At 42.2% G+C, this 20,754-nt stretch overlaps 1 protein-coding gene and 1 pseudogene across 2 annotated transcripts in view; both read left to right on the forward strand.

Moving 5' to 3' along the window:
• Window positions 1-20,754, forward strand: part of pitpnm3 (PITPNM family member 3) — a 128,362-nt gene that overhangs the window by 8,147 nt on the left and 99,461 nt on the right. For both annotated transcript variants that reach the window (XM_090218613.1, XM_090218614.1), the window contains exon 2: window positions 12,788-12,883. In XM_090218613.1, coding sequence (XP_090074739.1) covers window positions 12,788-12,883 — 96 coding nt within the window. The remainder of the gene's footprint in view (window positions 1-12,787; window positions 12,884-20,754) is intronic.
• Window positions 16,786-17,770, forward strand: LOC149972393 (uncharacterized; annotated as a pseudogene).

Here is a 20,754-nt window from a genome sequence, read left to right on the forward strand (position 1 = left end):
ATGTTCCAGCATCTAGTGGAAAGCCACCCAGACGAGTGGAGGCTGTTATAGCTGCAAAAGGGGGATCAACTCCATATTAATGGCCATGGTTTTGGAATGGGATGTTCGACGAACAGGTGACCACATACTTTTGGTCATGTAGTGTTGTTTTTGGGTGAACTTTTCTTTAATAGGCTAAATGTATTGTGTTTCAAAAGTGATATTGGATCGTGTTTGGTTGTCAAAGCAGCAAAATATCAACATTTGTAGGAGATTTATGTTCTGTTTGGATAGTTCCATCTCTGTTATGTCCCTTTAACTGAGGAGTGTCTTCCGTCTGGCCACTCTACCATAAAGGCCTGATTGGTGGAGTGCTGCAGAGATGGTTGTCCTTCTGGAAGGTTCTCCCATCTCCACAGAGGAACTCTGGAGCTCTTTCAGAGTGACCATCGAGTTCTTGGTCACCTCCCTGACCAAGGTCCTTCTCCCCCGATTGCTCAATTTGGCCGGGCGGCCAGCTATAGGAAGTGGTGGTTCCAAACTTCTTCCGGTTAAGAATGATGGAGGCCACTGTGTTTTTGGGGACCTTCAATGCTGTAGACATTTTTTGGTACCCTTCCCCAGATCTGTGCCTCACCACAATCCTGTCTCAGAGCTCTACGGACAACTCCTTCAACCTTATGGCTTGATTTTTGCTCTGACATGCACTGTCAACTGTCAACTGTTGTAATGTAACAAAATGTGGAAATAGTCAAGGAGTCTGAATACTTTCCGAATGCACTGTATGTAATGTGACTTAGTCTGGCTTTAATTCCAGTTTGTCTACAAATTAATAATTGATATGTTGCATTCATGTCTCCATCTCAATCAAAAGTTAATTAAGAGGACTAAATCAAATCAAACTTCAAATGCATTTAGTCCTATTCTTTAACTTTGATTTTTGGTTGAGATAGAGTTGTGAATCCAACATATTAATTATTAATTTATAGACAAACTGAAATTAAAGCCAGACTGCCATTGGCACAGATGGAACTATCCAAGCAGAAGATGAATCTCTTTCAAATGTTGATATTTTGGTACATTCACAACCAAACACAATCCAATTTCACTTTTGAAATACAATACATTTTGCCTATTAAAGGAAAATTCCACCCAAAAACTATATTTTGTTATTTGTTTAATTAGTCCATTGTTGATATAGTCCCAAAATGATTTGCATATCAGCAATCAAGTTTTCAAGATGTATAACTTTCAAAATACAGAAATACAGTCGATATTAACTGGAATTAATCAAATCAAATTTATTTATATAGCCCTTTGTACATCAGCTGATATCTCAAAGTGCTGTACAGAAACCCAGCCTAAAACCCCAAACAGCAAGCAATGCAGGTGTAGGAGCACGGACTATGCCAGACTAAAGACTAAAGCCAGACTAAGTCATTGGCACAGATGGAACTATCCATCTGGAACTATCCAAGAAGAAGATACATCTTCAAATGTTGATATTTGGTGTGATAAAGTACGGTCATATTTAATTTGCTCTGTGAAACACCCTTTGGAATGACTTTCACAGCAATAGTGAATATATTGATTTTTAAGTGGAGATCTCTCAACAACCATTCTCACGATAGCACATTGGTAATAGTCAGTGACAATTATCAAAGCTAAGTAGGGCTTGGTTAAAACCCTGGATGGGAGACTAAAGTGTAGCTATGGATAGATCAGTTTTCCACTAGGATGTGCTGCCCAGCCTATATATTTTTTTCCTATATTGGAAATAACATTGAAGATCTGACGTTGTTTTAAAGGTACAAATTAAACATATTTTATACCAATTTTGTCTATGTTGAAATTTGGTTACGATAATAACATTATGTTGTGGTTGAAATTTCACCTTCAAAACAACAGTTTAGGTTGTTGCCTTTTTTCAAATCCTATGTTTTTTCCACGTCACAATACGCTGACAAAATACATTGAATCAACGTTGAGTGAACCATTGTGTGCCCATTGCGAAGGCCCTTATCCACCGGATTAGTTTCTACCTCGATGAAAGTCGAAACATTGCCGTGCTTTTCAGCTTCATGTACCGGGAAATTGAACTGGTCACAGTTGAATTGTTTACATTTTCAGTTGATTATTATGTCTGAATCTCAAAGGCTTTTGTCAGTCTGCAGACAAATAAGCCCAGAGACACCAGACAGTCCTTGTCTTCTGTGATTCCTGTTCGTAACACAACCCAGTAAGACCATTTCACTGTTAAAGAAAAGTTTAAGAGGCGAGATGGTGATTATCACAGAAATGACGGTTGAGCAGACAAGTAGCTTTTGTCCTCAGAACTCATTTGAGAAAGTAAGCAGTGCCATCAATAACCCAGACAAACACATTCCCTAGATAACATTGTTTTCTGCATTAATGGCTTCGGCTGACATCGTTACTGTAATTATCTGATAGTTTTGTTCCTTCATTTATTTTCAGGCATACTCAACATAATAAACTCTGCTTGTTGATAAGATCCAAATTGAAAGCGGAAGAAGAATCAAGACCAATGATTGCAGTTGAATAAATTAATTTAGAAAGTAATTACGTAGTTTGGTTAATTCTGTATATCTTCTCTGGCAGCTTTGCTGTGTGATGGGCTGAATAATATTAGGGACATTCCTCTGTTCTTCTCAGTCCTCAAACATGTCTTCAGTTTCTCAAACAGCTACCAGCTGCCAACCTGACTGGCTGACAGTGGACTGAAGGACTCAAGGACATTCAGAGACTTGTCCCGAAGCCATTCCTATGTTGTCTTGGCTGTATGCTTTGGGTCGTTGTCCTATTGGAAGTTGAACCTTCGCCCCAGTCTGAGGTCCTGACCGCTCTGGAGCATGTTTTCATTAAGAATCTATCTCTGTACTTTGCTCCAATCATATTTCCCCCGATCCTGACTAGTCTCCCAGTCCCTGCCGCTGAAAAACATCCCACAGCATGATGCTGCCACCACCATGCTTCACAGTAGGGATGGTGCCAGGTTTCCTTCAGACGTGACGCTTGGCATTCAGACCAGAGAATTTTGTTTCTCATGGTCGGAGAGTCTTTAGGTGCCTTTTGGAAAACTCCAAGTGGACTGTCATCTGCCTTTTACTGAGGAGTGGCTTCCGTCCGGCCACTCTACCATAAAGGCCTGATTGGTGGAGTGCTGCATAGATGGCTGTCCTTATGGAAGGTTCTCCCATCTCCACAGAGGAATTCTGGAGCTCTTTCAAAGTGACCATCGGGTTTTTGGTCACCTCCCTGACCAAGGCCCTTCTCCCCCGATTGTTCAGTTTGGCCAGGCGGCCAGCTTTAGGAAGAGTATTGGTGGTTCCAAACTTCTTCCATTTAAGAATGATGGAGGCCTCCGTGTTCTTGGGGACCTTCAATGCTGCAGACATTTTGGTGCACTTCCCCAGATCTGTGCCTTGACATAATCCTGTCTCAGAGCTCTACGGACAATTCCTTCAACCTCATGACTTGATTTTTGCTTTGACATGCACTGTCAACTATCAAAACGAGGAAGTGGTCAAGTGGTGTATATTGTATTTGTATATGTAATGTGCAGCTGCTGTAACTTGTAACTTCGATGAGGGGAGGCAGTGATAACCCCCCCCCCATCGCCTCCCTCTCTCTCTCTCTCTCTCTCTCTCTCTCTCGCTCTTTCTCGTACCTTATAGGGAGAGCTCAGTCTCACAACCACTCATGTTTGCTACTTCAATCACTACGTTGTTGCCAGAAGAATTATAGATATGCCTGGCTGACACTCTAGCAAAAAAATTACAATGCCAAACGTTTATGCTTACATGTATTATTTATGTATCTTTTGCAACCTCATGTAAGCCCTCAAATAGCCCTATTGTCCATGGAATATTTGAGCCATGAAGACATTTGTCATTTTCCAATAACTGACGGTTATCATCTAATGTTACAATCTTATGTCACATCAGTGAAATCTTAGGTTTATTCTATACAGCAGTGCTGCCAAGTGTTCAACAGGCTGCGGCAGCATAGTGTTTCCTAAACTCTACTCAGGCGTGTGATAATACATTCAGACCCTAACCTCAGTTATTTATTCAAGCATGCTAAATAGTGTTAATTAGAATTTAATGGCTGTTTGTCATGAGGAAGCACACAGGCACTGGGTTGTCGAGCACTGCCTGTATACCTAACCGGGAGCCTGAAGCTGGCTGTCTGGGGAGGGAGGGAGGTAGGGGGGGAGGGAGAGAGAGAGGGAGAGAAAGAGAGAAAGCGAGAGAAAGAGATAGATAGAGAGAGAGAACAGCACTTTACAGTAGCAGCCTTTGCCTCAAACTACAGCTGGGATAGACGTGGCTTTTTTAGTAACATTTTAGAGGAAGGGTTTTTATCATTCCCATGTTAGTCTCTCTCAAATATCTTCAATATGGACCACAGATGCTGGTGGTTACTTACCGATAAGGGAATATACTTTAGAGTATGTCTGTAATGCCTTTTGGATTACTTCATCGCCTACATACGCTCACTAATGCCGCTCATTTCATTTAAAAACTACTTGAGCCATTTCTCCCCACTCTCGCTCTTGATATGCGTCATCAGAGGAAAAAAGTCTATGTTGAAATCCTGGTCCTGTGCCATAGTCCTGTGCCATATTATACACTCACAGTCCCTCCTCCCCCATTAGATGTGGCCATTAGGCATCATGCTAAAGCAGGAGGGGAGGTCTGATAGGTCTGTTGTCAGAGCTAAGCTATAGAGCAGACCCCTGCACACTCTCTGCCCCTCACTGGGCTGTCATTTGTCAATGTAAAACTCACTACCACTGACCCTGCCTATGTCTGTAGTGAACCTCAGCACTGACGTAGAGTATGTGACCTTTGCTAGGTAGGGAGAATTCCGGGCAGCATACTGTAGGTAATGAGTGAGATTTTTTATCAAATGGCAGATTAAGCAGGTTACTATATAAAGACGTGTGCATTCTTCGGTCTCCCTGGAACTGCAAAGCAAACTATTATCAAAACAAAAGTATCTACAGGGATGAGATCTTGCGGGTGTGTGGGTATTCCATGTGGAAGGTTACAACTGAGCGATTTAGCACATTTGATGGAGAGATCACTCTCCTCCCCTGTTCCCCAGACCTCTCTTTTGCACAATTTGTCTTTGGCTGTGGAAATTGATTTTAATTGTGTGTTAAAAAGGGATTTAATAAATCAGAAGATGTTAATGAGTATGTCCAATCCACAGAAGACCGGATGGCTCTCCTCATTATTTACCTTTGCCCCCCTCTACCCTAGCCTGGTTGCAAGTCTGTCTCTGTTATTTTGCCAACTCATTGTATTGTCATTGCGAATTGACAATTTCCCCCTCTACAAATCACAGTCACAAATCACAGAGTCAGAGCACATTCATACAAAATGTTCTGTATCCTACATATTACACCCTGTTTGTGTGGAATTCAATACATGTACAGTGAACATGTGAACCAGACCCAAGTGCTCGTTCTACTCTGTGTTGAGAAGAAAAGAACATACCCAGCAAACCAAAATTGGTTTTGTGAAAGTTCCCAGAACATTCGTTAGGCGCAGCAAATGTTCTCATAACATAAAAACTGTCCAGTTGAGTACAGAATGTTGGTATAAAATATTTGCCTGATGTTGCAAAAACTTGCCTAGAACGCATTTAATGTGTTATTTAAAGGTTCCCAGAATGTTTCATTATGTTGTGGGAACAATCTGGTGAGAACACTGTTGGGACATCAAAAAACATATGTTCACAAAAGCAAAAAATATTATCTTTAAACAAATATGCTATGAATGTCATAAAATCTGACTTATTTGGAAATTGTGGAACATTGTGCAAAATTGTGGAGATGTTCTATGCAACCTTTGTGAATATGAAAATGAGGAAAATGATGACGGAGCTAACTGAAGAGTCAGATCACAGTAAAGGTCCAGGACGGTGGAGCGACAGACAGAGAGAGAATGAGAGCCAGGCAGAGCAGTTTTCCTGAAGAGAGCTGCATTTTTATTATAAGGAGATTACTGTATGTTCCTGATTAAAAGGGATTTACAGTATGTCTATGGGTTCTGAGTAGCCCAGATGCAGAGGGTCCGGACATTATCAGGGGTGCTGAGTTTCCCCCTAATGGCTTGTGAGGAGTTCTTTCTGGGCCAATTCTCGATTTATGCACCACAATATGATCAAGGCCAGGGTTTCTAACAACAGAAAAATGTACTGAGAACTGCCATGTACCATCCACACAAAAAAAATTGTTTTTTCCCTCACTTTTTCTAGTCTTTACTATGGTGAACTCCATTATAAATAAGAGACTGTGAGTGTGAATCCCATTGAAATAATAATACAATACAAAGTGAATCTCCCAAAGCTCTTCACATATTATTGAGCTCTATTTATATGAATCTATCTTTATTTGTTTGTAAATCTTCTCCAACTTCTGGTTTTACATCTGATGATAGGGACCAACAAAAGTCAGACGGATATACTGAATATACAGTACCAGTCAAATGTTTGGACACACCTAAGGTTTTTCTTTATTTTTACTATTTTCCTCATGGTGTAAAAATAGTGAAGACATCAAAACTATGAAATAACACATGGAATCATGTGGTAACCAAAAAAGTGTTAAACAAATCAAAATATATTTTATATTTGAGATTCTTCAAAGTAGCCACCCTTTTCCTTGATGACAGCTTTGCACACTCTTGCCATTCTCTCAACCAGCTTCATGAGGTAGTCACCTGGAATGCATTTCAATTAACAGGTGTGCCTTGTTAAAAGTTAATTTGTGGAATTTCTTTCCTTCTTAATGTGTTTTGACCCAATTGTGACAAGGTAGGGGTGGTATACAGGAGATAGCCCTATTTGGTAAAAGACTAAGTCCATATTATGACAAGAACAGCTCAAATAAGCAAAGAGAAACTACAGTCCATCATTACTTTAAGACATGAAGATCAGTAAATCCAGAAAATGTGCAGTCGCAAAAAACATCAAGTGCTATGATGAAACTGGCACTCATGAGGACCGCCACAGGAAAGGAAGACCCAGAGTTCCCTCTGCTGCAGAGAATAAGTTCATTAGAGTTACCAGCCTCAGAAATCAGCAATTAACTAAACCTCAGATTGTAGCCCAAATAAATGCTTCACAGAATTCAAGTAACAGACACATCTCTGACACATCTCAACATCAACTGTTCAGAAGAGACTGCGTGAATCAGGCCTTCATGGTCAAATTGCTGCAAAGAAACCACTACTAAAGGACATCAATAAGAGGAAGAGACTTGCTTGGGCCAAGAAACACACGCAATGGACATTAGACCGGTGGAAATCTGTCCCTTGGTCTGAGGAGTACAAATGTGCGATTTTTGGTTCCAACCGCCATGTGTTTGTGAGACGCAGAGTAGGTGAACAGATTATCTCTGCATGTGTGGTTCCCACTGTGAAATATGGAGGAGAAGGTGTAATTGTGTGTGGGTGGTTTACTGGTAACACTGTCAGTGATTTATTTAGAATTCAAGGCACACTTAACCAGCATGGCTACCACAGCATTCTGCAGCGATACGCCATCCCATCTGGTTTACACTTAGTGAGACTGTCATTTGTTTTTCAACAGGACAATGACGCAAAACACACCTCCAGGCTGTGTAAGGGTTATTTGATCAAGAAGGAGAGTGATGGAGTGCTGCATCAGATGACCTGTCCTCCACAATCACCGACCACAACCCAATTGAGATGGTTTGGGATGAGTTGGACCGCTGAGTGAAGGATAAGCAGCCAACAAGTGCTCAGCATATGCTGGAACTCCTTCAAGACTGTTAGAAAAGCATTCCAGGTGAAGCTGTTTGAGAGAATGCCAAGAGTGTGCAAAGCTGTCATCAAGGCAAAGGGTGGCTACTTTGAAGAATCTAAAATATATTTTTGATTTGTTATTTCATATTTCATTTCACTATTGTTCTACAATGTAGAAAATAGTCCAAATAAAGAAAAACCCTTGAATGAGGTGTGTCCAAATGCTTGATTGTGTAAATGAGGTATTGAATGTATAGAGTAATTAGATTTAAAGGAAATCACTCAGAATACATTACAGAATAGTGTAAATATGTCAGGTGTTTGGTTAATGCCCCTATTTGCAGTCACTATTAATTACTCATTAGGACATAGTTAGTATTCACATTTTCATCATCAGAGTGTCCCAAATGGCATCATATTCTCCATATTGTGCACTACTTTTGACCAGGGCCCATATGGTGTGTCTCCATACACTCGGCTGTAAACAAATGTAGTCCAATGAAATGAACCAGGGTGAACACCTGAAAACCCATTTTCAGTAAGTATTAGCTGTGACAAGCTCCAAACCCAAACAATGCAGTAATTAATGTAGGACTAAAACTAACATAAGGTAGAACAAAAACACGCAATAAATAGAAATAAGAGGAACACGAGAAAGTAAGGAAGCATACTATACATATATGGTCAGTCAGATCTTGTAGCCTATTTACAATGTGCGGTGAAACTGGAGTAATAGAGGTAGATACAGTATGTATAGAGGTAAGGTGACTAGGCATCAGGATATATGAAAAACAGAGTAGCAGCAAACTATATGATGATTGTATGTGAGTGGGTGTGGGTAGAGTCAGTATAAATGTATGTGCATATTATGTGTGTGTGAGTAAATGATGAAGTGGGTGTTTGTGCATGTGTGTTGGAGTATCAGTGTGAGTGTGTAGGGTCCTGTGACTGCATAGAGACAGTGCAAAAAAGTAAATTCAAGGGTCCTGTCGTGAAAGGTGCTGGCCTAGCCCAGGCTGTGGTTGAGCATAGACTAACCTATGCTCCATTTCATGACTCTAATAGAGAACTCCAACGGTTGAGACACCCATTCCTCAATGAGATATTACCAGTGAAAACATTTGACCTGATGGAGTCCTGTAAGAAATGAAAAGCTCATTAATTCCTGTGTAGCGATGAGGAGAAGTGGGCCGTAGGAGAGAGAGAGAGAGAGAGAGACGGAGAGAGTGAAAACAGTGAGGGCAGAGAAGGTGCCATGGTAATGGAAGCCATGAACTCAGCGTTTCAACATCCAGTATGGTACTCTGCAAATGTCCTCTGGAAGTAGATAATATAGGAAGGGATGGAGGGATGAGGGTATGAAAAGAGCTGAGATCAAACATAAGCAGCCTGGTGTTGTTGTGTTGTGGAGTAAAGGCTCTTAGATTCTCAGACACTGGCTCTCTGTGTGTAGAGTCGGGAAAGCTCACACAACTCAATTAGGTGACATTTTTCTCTCCCATTGCAGTTCTCTGGAGGTTAGCGCAATGGAATGATTTACTTTGTCACTTTCACTTGTCATTGATCTTGTTTGAATTCAATAGTACTTAAAGGAAGAATCGTTGGTTGTCTGAAAGTCATTTCTAATGAACGTTATTGACTTTATCTGGCATTACTTTATAACACTGATCTTAGAAGAACAGAGCTTGAGGGATCTCTCTAAATACTCCCTCTTTCTAGTCCTGAAGAATGGGAATTTGAGGAACTCACTGGCATTCATACTTTTCACATGAAATCTGTGTAATACACCATATGTGAACTGATTGCCCCCATCTATCTTCAGAGCTCGTGCTGCTAGGCAACCTAAACTGGAACATGCTTAACACCCCAGCCATCCTACAATCTAAGCTTGATGCCCTCATTCTCACACAAATGATCAATGAACCTACCAGGTACCACCCCATTGCCGTAAACATGGGCACCTTCATAGATATCATCCTAACCAACTTGCCCTCTAAATACACCTCTGCTGTTTTCGACCAAAATCTCAGCGATCACTGCCTCATTGCTTGCATCCGTAATGGGTCAACAACCTCCACTCATCACTATCAAACGCTCCCTGAAACACTTCAGCGAGCAGGCCTTTCTAATCGACCTGGCCGGGGTATCCTGGAAGGATATTGACCTCATCCCGTCAGTAGAAGATGCCTGGTTATTTTAAAAAAATGCCTTCCTCACCATCTTAAATAAGCATGCCCCATTCAAGAAATGTAGAACCAGGAACAGATATAGCCCTTGGTTCTCTCCAGACCTGACTGCCCTTAACCAACACAAAAACATCCTATGGCGTTCTGCATTAGCATCGAACAGCCCCCGTGATATGCAACTTTTCAGGGAAGCTAGAAACCAATATACACAGGCAGTTAGAAAAGCCAAGGCTAGCTTTTTCAAGCAGAAATTTGCTTCCTGTAACACAAACTCAAAAAAGTTCTGGGACACTGTAAAGTCCAGAGAATAAGATCACCTCCCCCCAGCTGCCCACTGCACTCAGGATAGGAAACACTGTCACCACCGATAAATCCACTATAATTGAGAATTTCAATAAGCATTTTTCTACAGCTGGCTACCCCTACCCCGGTCAACAGTACTGCACCCCCCACAGCAACTCGCCCAAGCCTTCCCCATTTCTGCTTTTCCCAAATCCAGTCAGCTGATGTTCTGAAAGAGCTGCAAAATCTGGACTCCTACAAATCAGACAATCTGGACCCTTTCTTTCTAAAATGATCTGCCGAAATTGTTGTCGTATGAGATTCCCAAAGATTGGAAAGCAGCTGCGGTCATCCCCCTCTTCAAAGGTGGCAACACTCTTGACCCAAATTGCTACAGACCTATATCTATCCTACCCTGCCTCTCTAAGGTCTTCGAAAGCCAAGTCAACAAACAGATTACCAACCATTTAGAATCCCACCATACCTTCACCGCTATGCAATCAGGTTTCAGAGCTGGTCATGGGTGCACCTCAGCCACGCTCAAGGTCCTAAACGATATCTTAACGATCGATAAGAAACAATACTGTGCAGCCGTATTCATTGATCTGGCCAAGGTTTTCGACTCTGTCAATCACCACATCCTCATCGGCAGACTCGATAGCCTTAGTTTCTCAAATGATTGCCTTGCCTGGTTCACCAACTACTTCTCTGATAGAGTTCAGTGTGTCAAATCGGAGGGCCTGTTGTCCGGGCCTCTGGCAGTCTCTATAGTCCACTCTTTTCAGCTTCAACTGATTTTGGTTAAATCTTCAAATTAAAACTTGTATTTATTTTGGTGTTCAGAAGTGCAATGGTTTCACAGTATTTTAGAAGGGGATTGAGAAATTTTTTTTTCTCTTATACACATGGATTGGTTGTACAGGTAGTGTACAGGCAGGCTACTGTATGTTGGCATATTCATCATAATTATGAATATTTGTCCGGGCCTCTGGTCTGGCAGTCTCTATGCCTCAGGGTTCAATTCTTGGACCGACTCTCTTCTCTGTATACATCAATGATGTCGCTCTTGCTGCTGGTGAGTCTCTGATCCACCTCTATGCAGACGACACCATTCTGTATACTTCTGGCCCTTCTTTGGACACTGTGTTAACAATCCACCAGACGAGCTTCAATGCCATACAACACTCCTTCTGTGGCCTCCAATTGCTCTTAAATACAAGTAAAACTAAATGCATGCTCTTCAACCGATCGCTGCCTGCACCTGCCCGCCCGTCCAACATCACTACTCTGGGCGGTTCTGACTTAGAATATGTGGACAACTACAAATACCTAGGCGTCTGGTTAGACTGTGAACTCTCCTTCCAGACTCACATCAAACACCTCCAATCCAAAGTTAAATCTAGAATTGGCTTCCTATTTCGCAACAAAGCCTCCTTCACTCATGCTGCCAAACATACCCTTGTAAAACTGACCGTCCTACCAATCCTCGACTTCGGCGATGTCATTTACATTTCCGTTTTGTAGCAGCACCCACCTGTAGCACGTGCTCCAGCAGGTATATCTCTCTGGTCACCTCCAAAACCAATTCTTCCTTTGGCCGCCTCTCCTTTCAGTTCTCTGCTGCCAATGACTGGAACGAACTGCAAAAATCTCTGAAACTGGAAACACTTATCCCCCTCACTAGCTTTAAGCACCAGCTGTCAGAGCAGCTCACAGATTACTGCACCTGTACATAGCCCATCTATAATTTAGCCCAAACAACTACCTCTCCCCCTACTGTATTTATTTATTTATTTTGCTCCTTTGCACCCCATTATTTCTATCTCTGCCTTGCACATTCTTCCACTGCAAATCTACCATTCCAGTGTTTTACTTGCTATATTGTATATACTTCGCCACCATGGCCTTTGTTTTGCCTTTACCTCCCTTATCTCACCTCATTTGCTCACATTTTGCTGTATTATTGACTGTATGTTTGTTTTACTCCATGTGTAACTCTGTGTTGTTGTATGTGTCGAACTGCTTTACTTTATCTTGGCCAGGTCGCAATTGTAAATTAGAACTTGTTCTCAACTTGCCTACCTGGTCAAATAAATGTGAAATAAATAAATAAATAAAAATACTGAAGATTGATTCAATATCTCAGGTATTGGGTGTTGTTGAGTGTTGTTGAGGGACAGTAGCCTGCCTAGATATGGAGCCACCCTCTCCAATGTTTTATGGTTAATAGAGAACCTCTGAACTCAATTGGTTTGCTTCGGAGCCTTATATTTCTTTATATGAGCCCCCTTCAAAATAGGGCTCTGGTTTGCTTGATTTGTGCTCTGTAACACTGGAGGCCAATGGAGCCTCTCTGCCCAAGGCGCTACAAGCTAATGCAATTGTTCTGCTGCCGTTTATAGACAGACAATGCACTTGAAGCTGAAAGGAAAAACCTATAGGTTCACATAATTAATTTGCCCTTGAATAATGACATGATGCCGCACATAGACGTTTCTCCTGACATAGAACTTGATCTGTTTTTCTCTTTCTACCCCTCAGCCGCTTCCCGCAAGCACAGTGCCTCCCACTGGCGGATGCAGGACATTGCACAGGAGTCTGTTGACAGCTCAGATGAAGAGTTTTTCGATGCCAGAGGTTAGTTTCATTTTTTCCTTTGATAACACCCAGAGAGCTTAGTTCAACTCTCTCTCCCTTTCCTGTCTTTCTTCCTCTCATCTTCCCCTTATCTCTCTTCCTTTGTGAGCACCCTGAAAAGTGCCTTATCCTATCACATGGGTGCGATTGGGCTTACATGCCTGCCAGGCTAATATATTCTCAGTCTTCCTCACAGGTCTTTTGAACAGTGAAAGGGGAAATCATTTGAACTGTAATGCTAGAATCACCAGGGAATTTGCATGCAGCTTGGGATGTGGTCAGGGGAGCTATTTAACGTGAGTCAATGATGTCTGTTTTGATTGATTGGAGAGAAGTCTATCTCCAGGCTAAGAGAGAGGCTGATTGCTAATGCTAGACCCCCGGTGGGAAGATAGAGGCGAAGGAAGGTGACTCAGTTGTATAACAGTAATGGTTGCTGATCTCTGTGGAGTGGATTCCCTACAGGAACGCCGTAGTAACAGGTGTGTTGTTGCTCTTAACACCAGGCTTTCACACAGTAGGCGCATTGGTGAAAATCGTAGGTGGTCTGGAACTATTGTCCCTGTCTGAAATGGAGAGCATCTGTTGCATGTTGCTTGTATGCTCTGTCCTGACAGCTTTGTCCAACCAAATGTATTTTTCCTTGTTAACTAATTTCCCTCTAGATCAATACATCTCCAGTCCTTAGTTGTACCTATGTAGTGCACTATATAGGGAATATGGCGTCATTTGGAACACCTCCATGGAACCTGAGGAAGATAAATCATGTCCTGGATGCGATCCAAGACCCTCTCTGTACCTCTTTTGGAAACGCTAGGGACAAATGTAATCGGTGCTTTTGCCGGTTTATCATTTCTAAACACAGAGGATATTTCTCCCGGTGAGGTCATCCTGGCAGTCTCCATCTGCTGTGTCTGTAGTCTAAGAATAGCGCTGTGATTAAGCAGATAATCATCATTAGAGGTGGTAGTTAAAGTGTAAAATATGATAAACGCTTAGGAAGGGAGAGGCTTTACAGGAAAGGAAATCCTCATGGAGCACAACACACACAAATGCACACACACACACACACGCACACATACGCACACGCACACATACACACACACATACACACACACACACACACACACACGGATCACCACGTCATCACATCAGTAGCATGGGCCTTTAACCGTATTTTACTATATCAGCCAGGGAAATGCCTCCTCATGCATGCCTTGTTTATGATCAATCATTTATATGGTATCGTTTATCGTTTAGGAATAGTGGTAGCATTATTCAGCAGGTTTCAGTTGGTTTGTTCCTATAAAGGATTATATGTTCCCAGGGAGATAAGCTATCACGCCCACTGGGGTAACTGAAAATGTTAATTATGCAGTCTTTGCTTCAAGCGCTTTTCTTTTAGAGAGATGGATAAGGGAGATTACGTCAAACCAATTCTACAGTATCTTAACACATTTAATCCAAATGTATTATTAACTTGCCTAGTTAAAAAAAAAAAAAAAAAACATCACATTTCTGTCATCTTGTGTAACACAATGACCAAAATAGCAGCACATTATTCAAATAAACAGATTTATCTAGCCTCAACACAGTTCCACTTCTCCTGGTGTACACTGCACAGCTTGCCTCAGTGACAGACAACAGAGACCACACTCCTCGTGTCAAGGCTCAGAAGAAGACCCAGACAGTTTCGAAGTAACAAAAGTTTATGACAAAAACAGGGGGGCAGGCAAACGACAGGTCAAGGACAGGCAGAGGTCGGTAGTCCAGAGCAGAGTCCGAAAGGTACAGAATGGCAGGCAGGCAGGGTCAGGGCAGGCAGAGGTCAGTAATCCAGAGCAGAGTCCGAAAGGTACAGAATGGCAGGCAGGCAGGGTCAGGGCAGGCAGAGGTCAGTAATCCAGAGCAGAGTCAGAAAGGTACAGAACGGCAGGCAGGCAGGGTCAGGGCAGGCAGAGGTCAGTAATCCAGAGCAGAGTCCGAAAGGTACAGAACGGCAGGCAGGCTCAGGGTCAGGGCAGGCAGAATGGTCAAACCGGCAAAGCTGGAGACAGACAGGAGCTCGTCATCATCTTGGAGGGTGGTCCAAGTGATTAGCCAAGCAAGGGAAGTTTGCAAAGTAAGCCCCTCAGCCCTTGTTTTTAATTGAGTTTGCGAGTGTACAATTATGTTCACTTCGGGGCCTGAAACTCCCCATAATTCAAATGGCTACGATTGTACATCCGCTAAGAAAAGTCAGCCAAAAATTTAAACTTCAAGGTCAATATGGAGTCAACATACAAGTGGAAGTAAAAACGAATGTAAATTAAGTTAGAAATTGTGCTACTAACGCACGACGGCACAAACAGGTCTTGTAAAATGAATGATGTTTTTGTTTGGTTTGGTGCTTTTGGAAGTTGTAGAAATAAAACGTGTTCCTTCTTCAGAAGTTACAGCTAGGCAGGCTAACGTTATTTAGCTATTAAATCTGCTAGCTATCATACAGTAGGCTTATATGAATAATGATATATTTAATTTAAGTAGACATGCAATCATAATTGACTGGTAGCGTATACAAAGCAACCACAAGCTACCGGTGGCTGAAAACACAATCATCGTGGGATGAACGAGTGACGAATTTCTGGGCAAGGGCGGTCCATTTAAAAATCATTCCTTCCTCCCTCGCCCTGCAAGTGTATGCTCGTCAGACGCCATGATACATCATCAGGAGTGTCTGCTTACAGTTTTTTTTTTATCACTTTGGCAATAATTTCAGAACCTTGATGTCATTTTTCACAACTCTAGACACAAAACTCACAACCGATGATCAAAATGCACATTTTTCAGAACTCTAACACTTTTCCCAATAGCTTGGATACAATACACATAAAGCTAAGATAATTTGTTCATTGAACTAAAATCACCTGTTCAAAGTGACACAACTTAACATGAAAGTATTACCATTTCAAAATGCAATTCACACATGACATCTGAGATGACTGTCTATTCATTTCATTACAATGATCTAACTATCAGTTGATACAACAGCTCAAAATGATAAGTAACTGTTGCATTACTCTTTATGCATAGTTTTATGGAAACTGACTAACAATATTCCATGTTTAGATCATGAAAGTTTTAGGATAACGAGATCCATTGACACCAATTACCGTGGAACATGAACCAATTGGACTACATTATCTATGGCTGTAATATTTCATCATCATTCTTTATCAGACACTGTTTCTATTGTCCCATGTACCACTTTTCCGGACCACGTTTTCAGATTTGACATTACGGTACACTCACCGGTTTATTAGGTACACCTATCTAGTACTGGATAGGACTCCCGTTTGCCTCCACAACAGCCTTAATTATTCACGGTGTTGTACGTTAAGAGATGCCCTTCTGCACACCATTTTTGGCCTTTCTGTTATCTTGAATGAGTCTGGACATTCTCCTCTGACCTCTCTCATTTACAAGGGGGTTTTGCCCACAGAACTGCCTCTCACTGAATGTGTTTTGTTTATCACACCATTCTCTGTAAACTCTAGAGACTGTAGTGCATAAAAATCCCAGGAGGGCAGCTGTTTCTGAGATGCTAGAACCACCATGTGTGGCACCAACAATCATACCACGGTCAAAGTTGCTTAGATTACGCATCTTGCCCAAAAAGCTCTCTACTCTATATACTCTATATATTGAGTTACAGGCAGTCAAATGATTCTCTGTTCAAAGGAGCAGAGTGTGTATCTGTGTGTGTGTACCTAATAAAGTGGCCGGTAAGTGTATGTATGCATGCCCTTATAATTGCTTTTCCAATACTGCCAGCTCGTTAGTGATGATTGATTTCACATTGTGGTACATAGTGAGTACATAGTGAAATGAGTGGTATCCACCTACAACAACATAGCGATAACATGGAGCCGGCAGGTGATCCAGTCATAAGAGAGGTCAAGCAGTGGGAGGAGGAAGACGAGGAAGACGTGGTAGTCAAAGGAATGGCCGGGGATAAGCACCCCTTCTGAGAGGTGGTCGTGGGCCTCGTTCGAGAGGTGTGGGGGAACGTGGTAGAGGGCAAGGCCACGGACCAAGACAGCGGCAACAACAGCAAAGACTGTCCAATGAAATACGAGCAATAGTTGTAGGCCATGACGTAAATCATGGCACGACAATGACTGAGGCAGCTACAATGATTCAACCAAACCTCAGAAGATCAACAGTAGCCTCAATCATCAGAACTTTCTGCAATGAGAACCAGTAAGTCTTCAGCATGAACTAAACATTAGGCTACTCTCAATTGTCAAATGACTGTATACTGCATGCCAATGTGTACCACAGAGTAGGTGATGTGACTAAATGTGTTCTTACTGTAATTTTCCCTGCAGAATTGAGACTAGGCCGGATAGGAGAGGCAGAGGCAAAATTCTGACTGACCAACAAGAACGGGCTGTGGTCAATTTGGTTCGGGACAGAAATGATATTCGCCTTACAGAAATTTAGCAGCACATCTTGGACAATGACGACATGTTCAACAATGTGGAAGCCATAAGTTTGCCGACTATTGCACACATGCTGAAAAGGCACTAGGTGTCTCTAAAACAGCTATACCATGTGCCTTTAGAAAGAAATGCAGACAGAGTGAAGCAACTGAGGACTGAGTATGTTCAGGTATGTTCAGTTTCAAGATGCCTGTTGTGAAAAATTCCCCAAAAATTCTACATCATTGTAACCAGTAATTCTCTTTCCAAACTGGAGCTGGATGCTGACGAAAACCATCACAAATTCCTCTTTTTGGATGAGGCAGGCTTCAACCTGGCCAAGACAAGGAGGAGAGGTCGGAATTTCATTGGCCAGTACCTGGACAATGTGTGGTGGTGGGACACATACCTCTTATTGGATTAAATAATGCAGCTCTCCTTGTACCCTTCCTTAATGAGCTAAATCAGGTCTGTAGAGCTGATGATGTGACCTATGTCATTGTGTGGGATAATGTCAGATTCCACCATGATAAAATGGTGCAAGCATGGTTTCAGGCCCATCCACAATTTACCAGCCTGTACCTACCCTCATACTCTACTTTCCTTAAACCGATTGAGGATTTTTTTCTCCACATAGAGGTGGAAGGTATATGATAGGCGCCCGCACAAACAAGCCACCCTTCTCCAACCATGGATGACGCATGCAATGACATCACTGCAGACCAGTGTCAGGCCTGGATTCGCCAAAGCCAAAGATTCTTCCCAAGATGTTTGGCTAATGAAAACATCCATTGTGATGTAGATGAGAACCTGTGGCCAAATTGACAAGACAGGGTTGATGGGAATATAGTACAGTAATCAATCCTTTGTTTTGCTTTTTACAATAAGCCAGGTGAGGAACACTGCAGTTGACATTTTACTGTAGTTTTTTCCTTTTTTTGTAGCTAATTATTTTTGCTTTGATTCAAAGAAACCTATGTTGTGATTTTATTGTATTTCATCAATACATTTCAGATTTTGTTCAATGATTCCACTGTGTCTGTAGTATTCTCTCTACTAGTCCTTTTACAGTGATGTATTTACTTGTAGTAGCATAATGAAACATGTACCACATATTTTGTACTACAATATTTAATGATTGTACGAACAACTACACACTGAAACTATCGGTATCTTGTGTGTGGGTGATCTAAATGAATGTTCCTATGGTTTTTCTGTCAGGTGCGTGAATGAGGACCCAAAAGCGAATTAACAAAACAGAGTTTCTTTAATGATGAAACACACGTAGGCTCAGATGGACAGGCAGATTCCGACAGGACAGGACAAGGTTGCAGCAAACACGACGATAGTCTGGTTCAGGCATGAATAACACAAACGAGAATCCGACAAAGACAGAAGCAGAAAGAGAGAGAGATATAGAGACCTAATCAGAGGGAAAAAGGGAACAGGTGGGAAAAGGGGTGAACGAGGTAGTCAGAGAAGACAAGGGACAGCTGGGGGAAAGAGGGGAAGAAAAGGTAACCTAGTACGACCAGCAGAGGGAGACAGGGTGAAGAGAAAGGACAGAAACAAGACACAACATGACAATACATGACATTTTCATGATAAATGAGTTATTTGAACCAATGTTTCTGCGAGTGCAAGGTTTCTTTAAAGATATGAATGCACAATGCAATGTTTTGAACATCGGACAGCCTGTTTTACAAGTGATTGGCATTTTGAGTTTTGTGTCTAGAGTTTTGGAAAATTACCACAAGGTTCATAAATGAGTGCCAAAGGGGTTGTAAAAAAGGGTCATTTGAGGGCTGAGGGGATAGGGTGTGTCTTTCAGTGTTTGGACTGCAGCCTGTCTTCCTCTCTCTTGTCCCAGTTCTCCACTGCTGAGAGGAAGTTTTAATGGATGCCAGGGGTTGCAGAAACAAATGTTATTTCTCTGCCCTACGTCACATGTTTGTGTTGACTGTGTCAATGGCCTGCTTCTTTATACTGACTTTTCACGTGTGTGTGTGTGTGTGTGTGTGTGTGTGTGTGTGTGTGTGTGTATGTGTGTGCATGTGTCTGTGAAGGCCTATGTGTGTGCAAGTGTGTGTGTGTGTCTGTATGTGTGTGGGTGTATGTGTCTATGTGTGTGCGTGCGTGTGTGTCTGTGTGGTTGTTTGTGTGTGTGTCTATATGTGTATGTGTATATGTGTGTGCGTGTGTGTCTGTGTGGTTGTTTGTGTGTGTGTCTATATGTGTGTATGTGTCTATGTGTGTGTGTCACGCCTGCTCCCACTCCCCCTCCCTGGCACTCGAAGGCGCCAGGCTCCCCAGCATTATGCACTCCTGCCACCATCATTACGCACCCCAGACTTCCCCCCGTCACCGCATCAGCGATTATTGGACTCACCTGGACTCAATCACCTCTGTCATTACCTTCCCTATATCTGTCTGGTCCCCCGCTCTGTTCCCTGCCTCAGCATTAATTGTCGTTTGTCGTTGTTTACCCGCGTGCTGACGCTGTTTCTGTTCTGTTACCTGTCTGTTCCTGAATAAATGTTGACTCCCCGTACCTGCTTCTCAAAATCCGGCATCAGTCGTTGTGTGTGTGTGTGTGTAACTGTGTGTGTGTCTATGTGTGTGTGTGTGTGTGTGTGTGTGTGTGTTTGTGTGTGTGTGTTATCACCTAAGTGGTGTGAATGCACCCTGAGTAATTAAACACAATTCACTGTCAAACCGTGAACAAATCTGACTGACGCTAATGAATAGTGCACTGGAGTATTCAGCTTGTGTGCATGCACACATACCCGTTTGTACACACCCACACACACATTTCCACACATATTTGGTTGTCACGTATGAGACATGTGCTGTGCATCCCTTATCACTGTGCGGTGCCACAGAGCAGAACTGTCTGAGAAATATATTCCATCTGACTGGCAGAGTCACTAGGGTAAGGATCCCATGTGGCCTATAAAGTGGAACAGATTTACCCTGGCACCCCCATATCGCTCCGCTCACTTTTTCTCACTACAGCATGAAATACCCATGCTTAGAGGGATGTTTAATTACTGCATAACATTGAGAGTAAACAATGGGAAGAGGGAATGCAAAGGCTCTATTTGCAAAATGGCAGCAGGTAAAATGGACCAATATCTATTTTGCAGCTATTTTTTCTCTTATTATTATGGGGGGGGGGGGGGTTGTCTCCATGGGAAGCATAATAATGGGGTTTGAACAAAGCTCCACAACAAAACAGACAAGCTTACACTGCATTATTCAAATGTCTTGTACCGCATTGTGTTGTGTCCCTTTCCCTCTGCAAACAGAATGGAGTTTGAAGTTATTGCAGTTGGAGAATGAACTGGTAACTCTCAACTACCTGCATGTTTCCACATCAATCTTTCATGAGTTCTCATTCATATATAA

This window comes from Oncorhynchus mykiss, chromosome 24 (assembly GCF_057628025.1).
Source record: "Oncorhynchus mykiss isolate SJ-2025 chromosome 24, ASM5762802v1, whole genome shotgun sequence".
NCBI classification, from domain to species: Eukaryota; Metazoa; Chordata; class Actinopteri; order Salmoniformes; family Salmonidae; genus Oncorhynchus; species Oncorhynchus mykiss.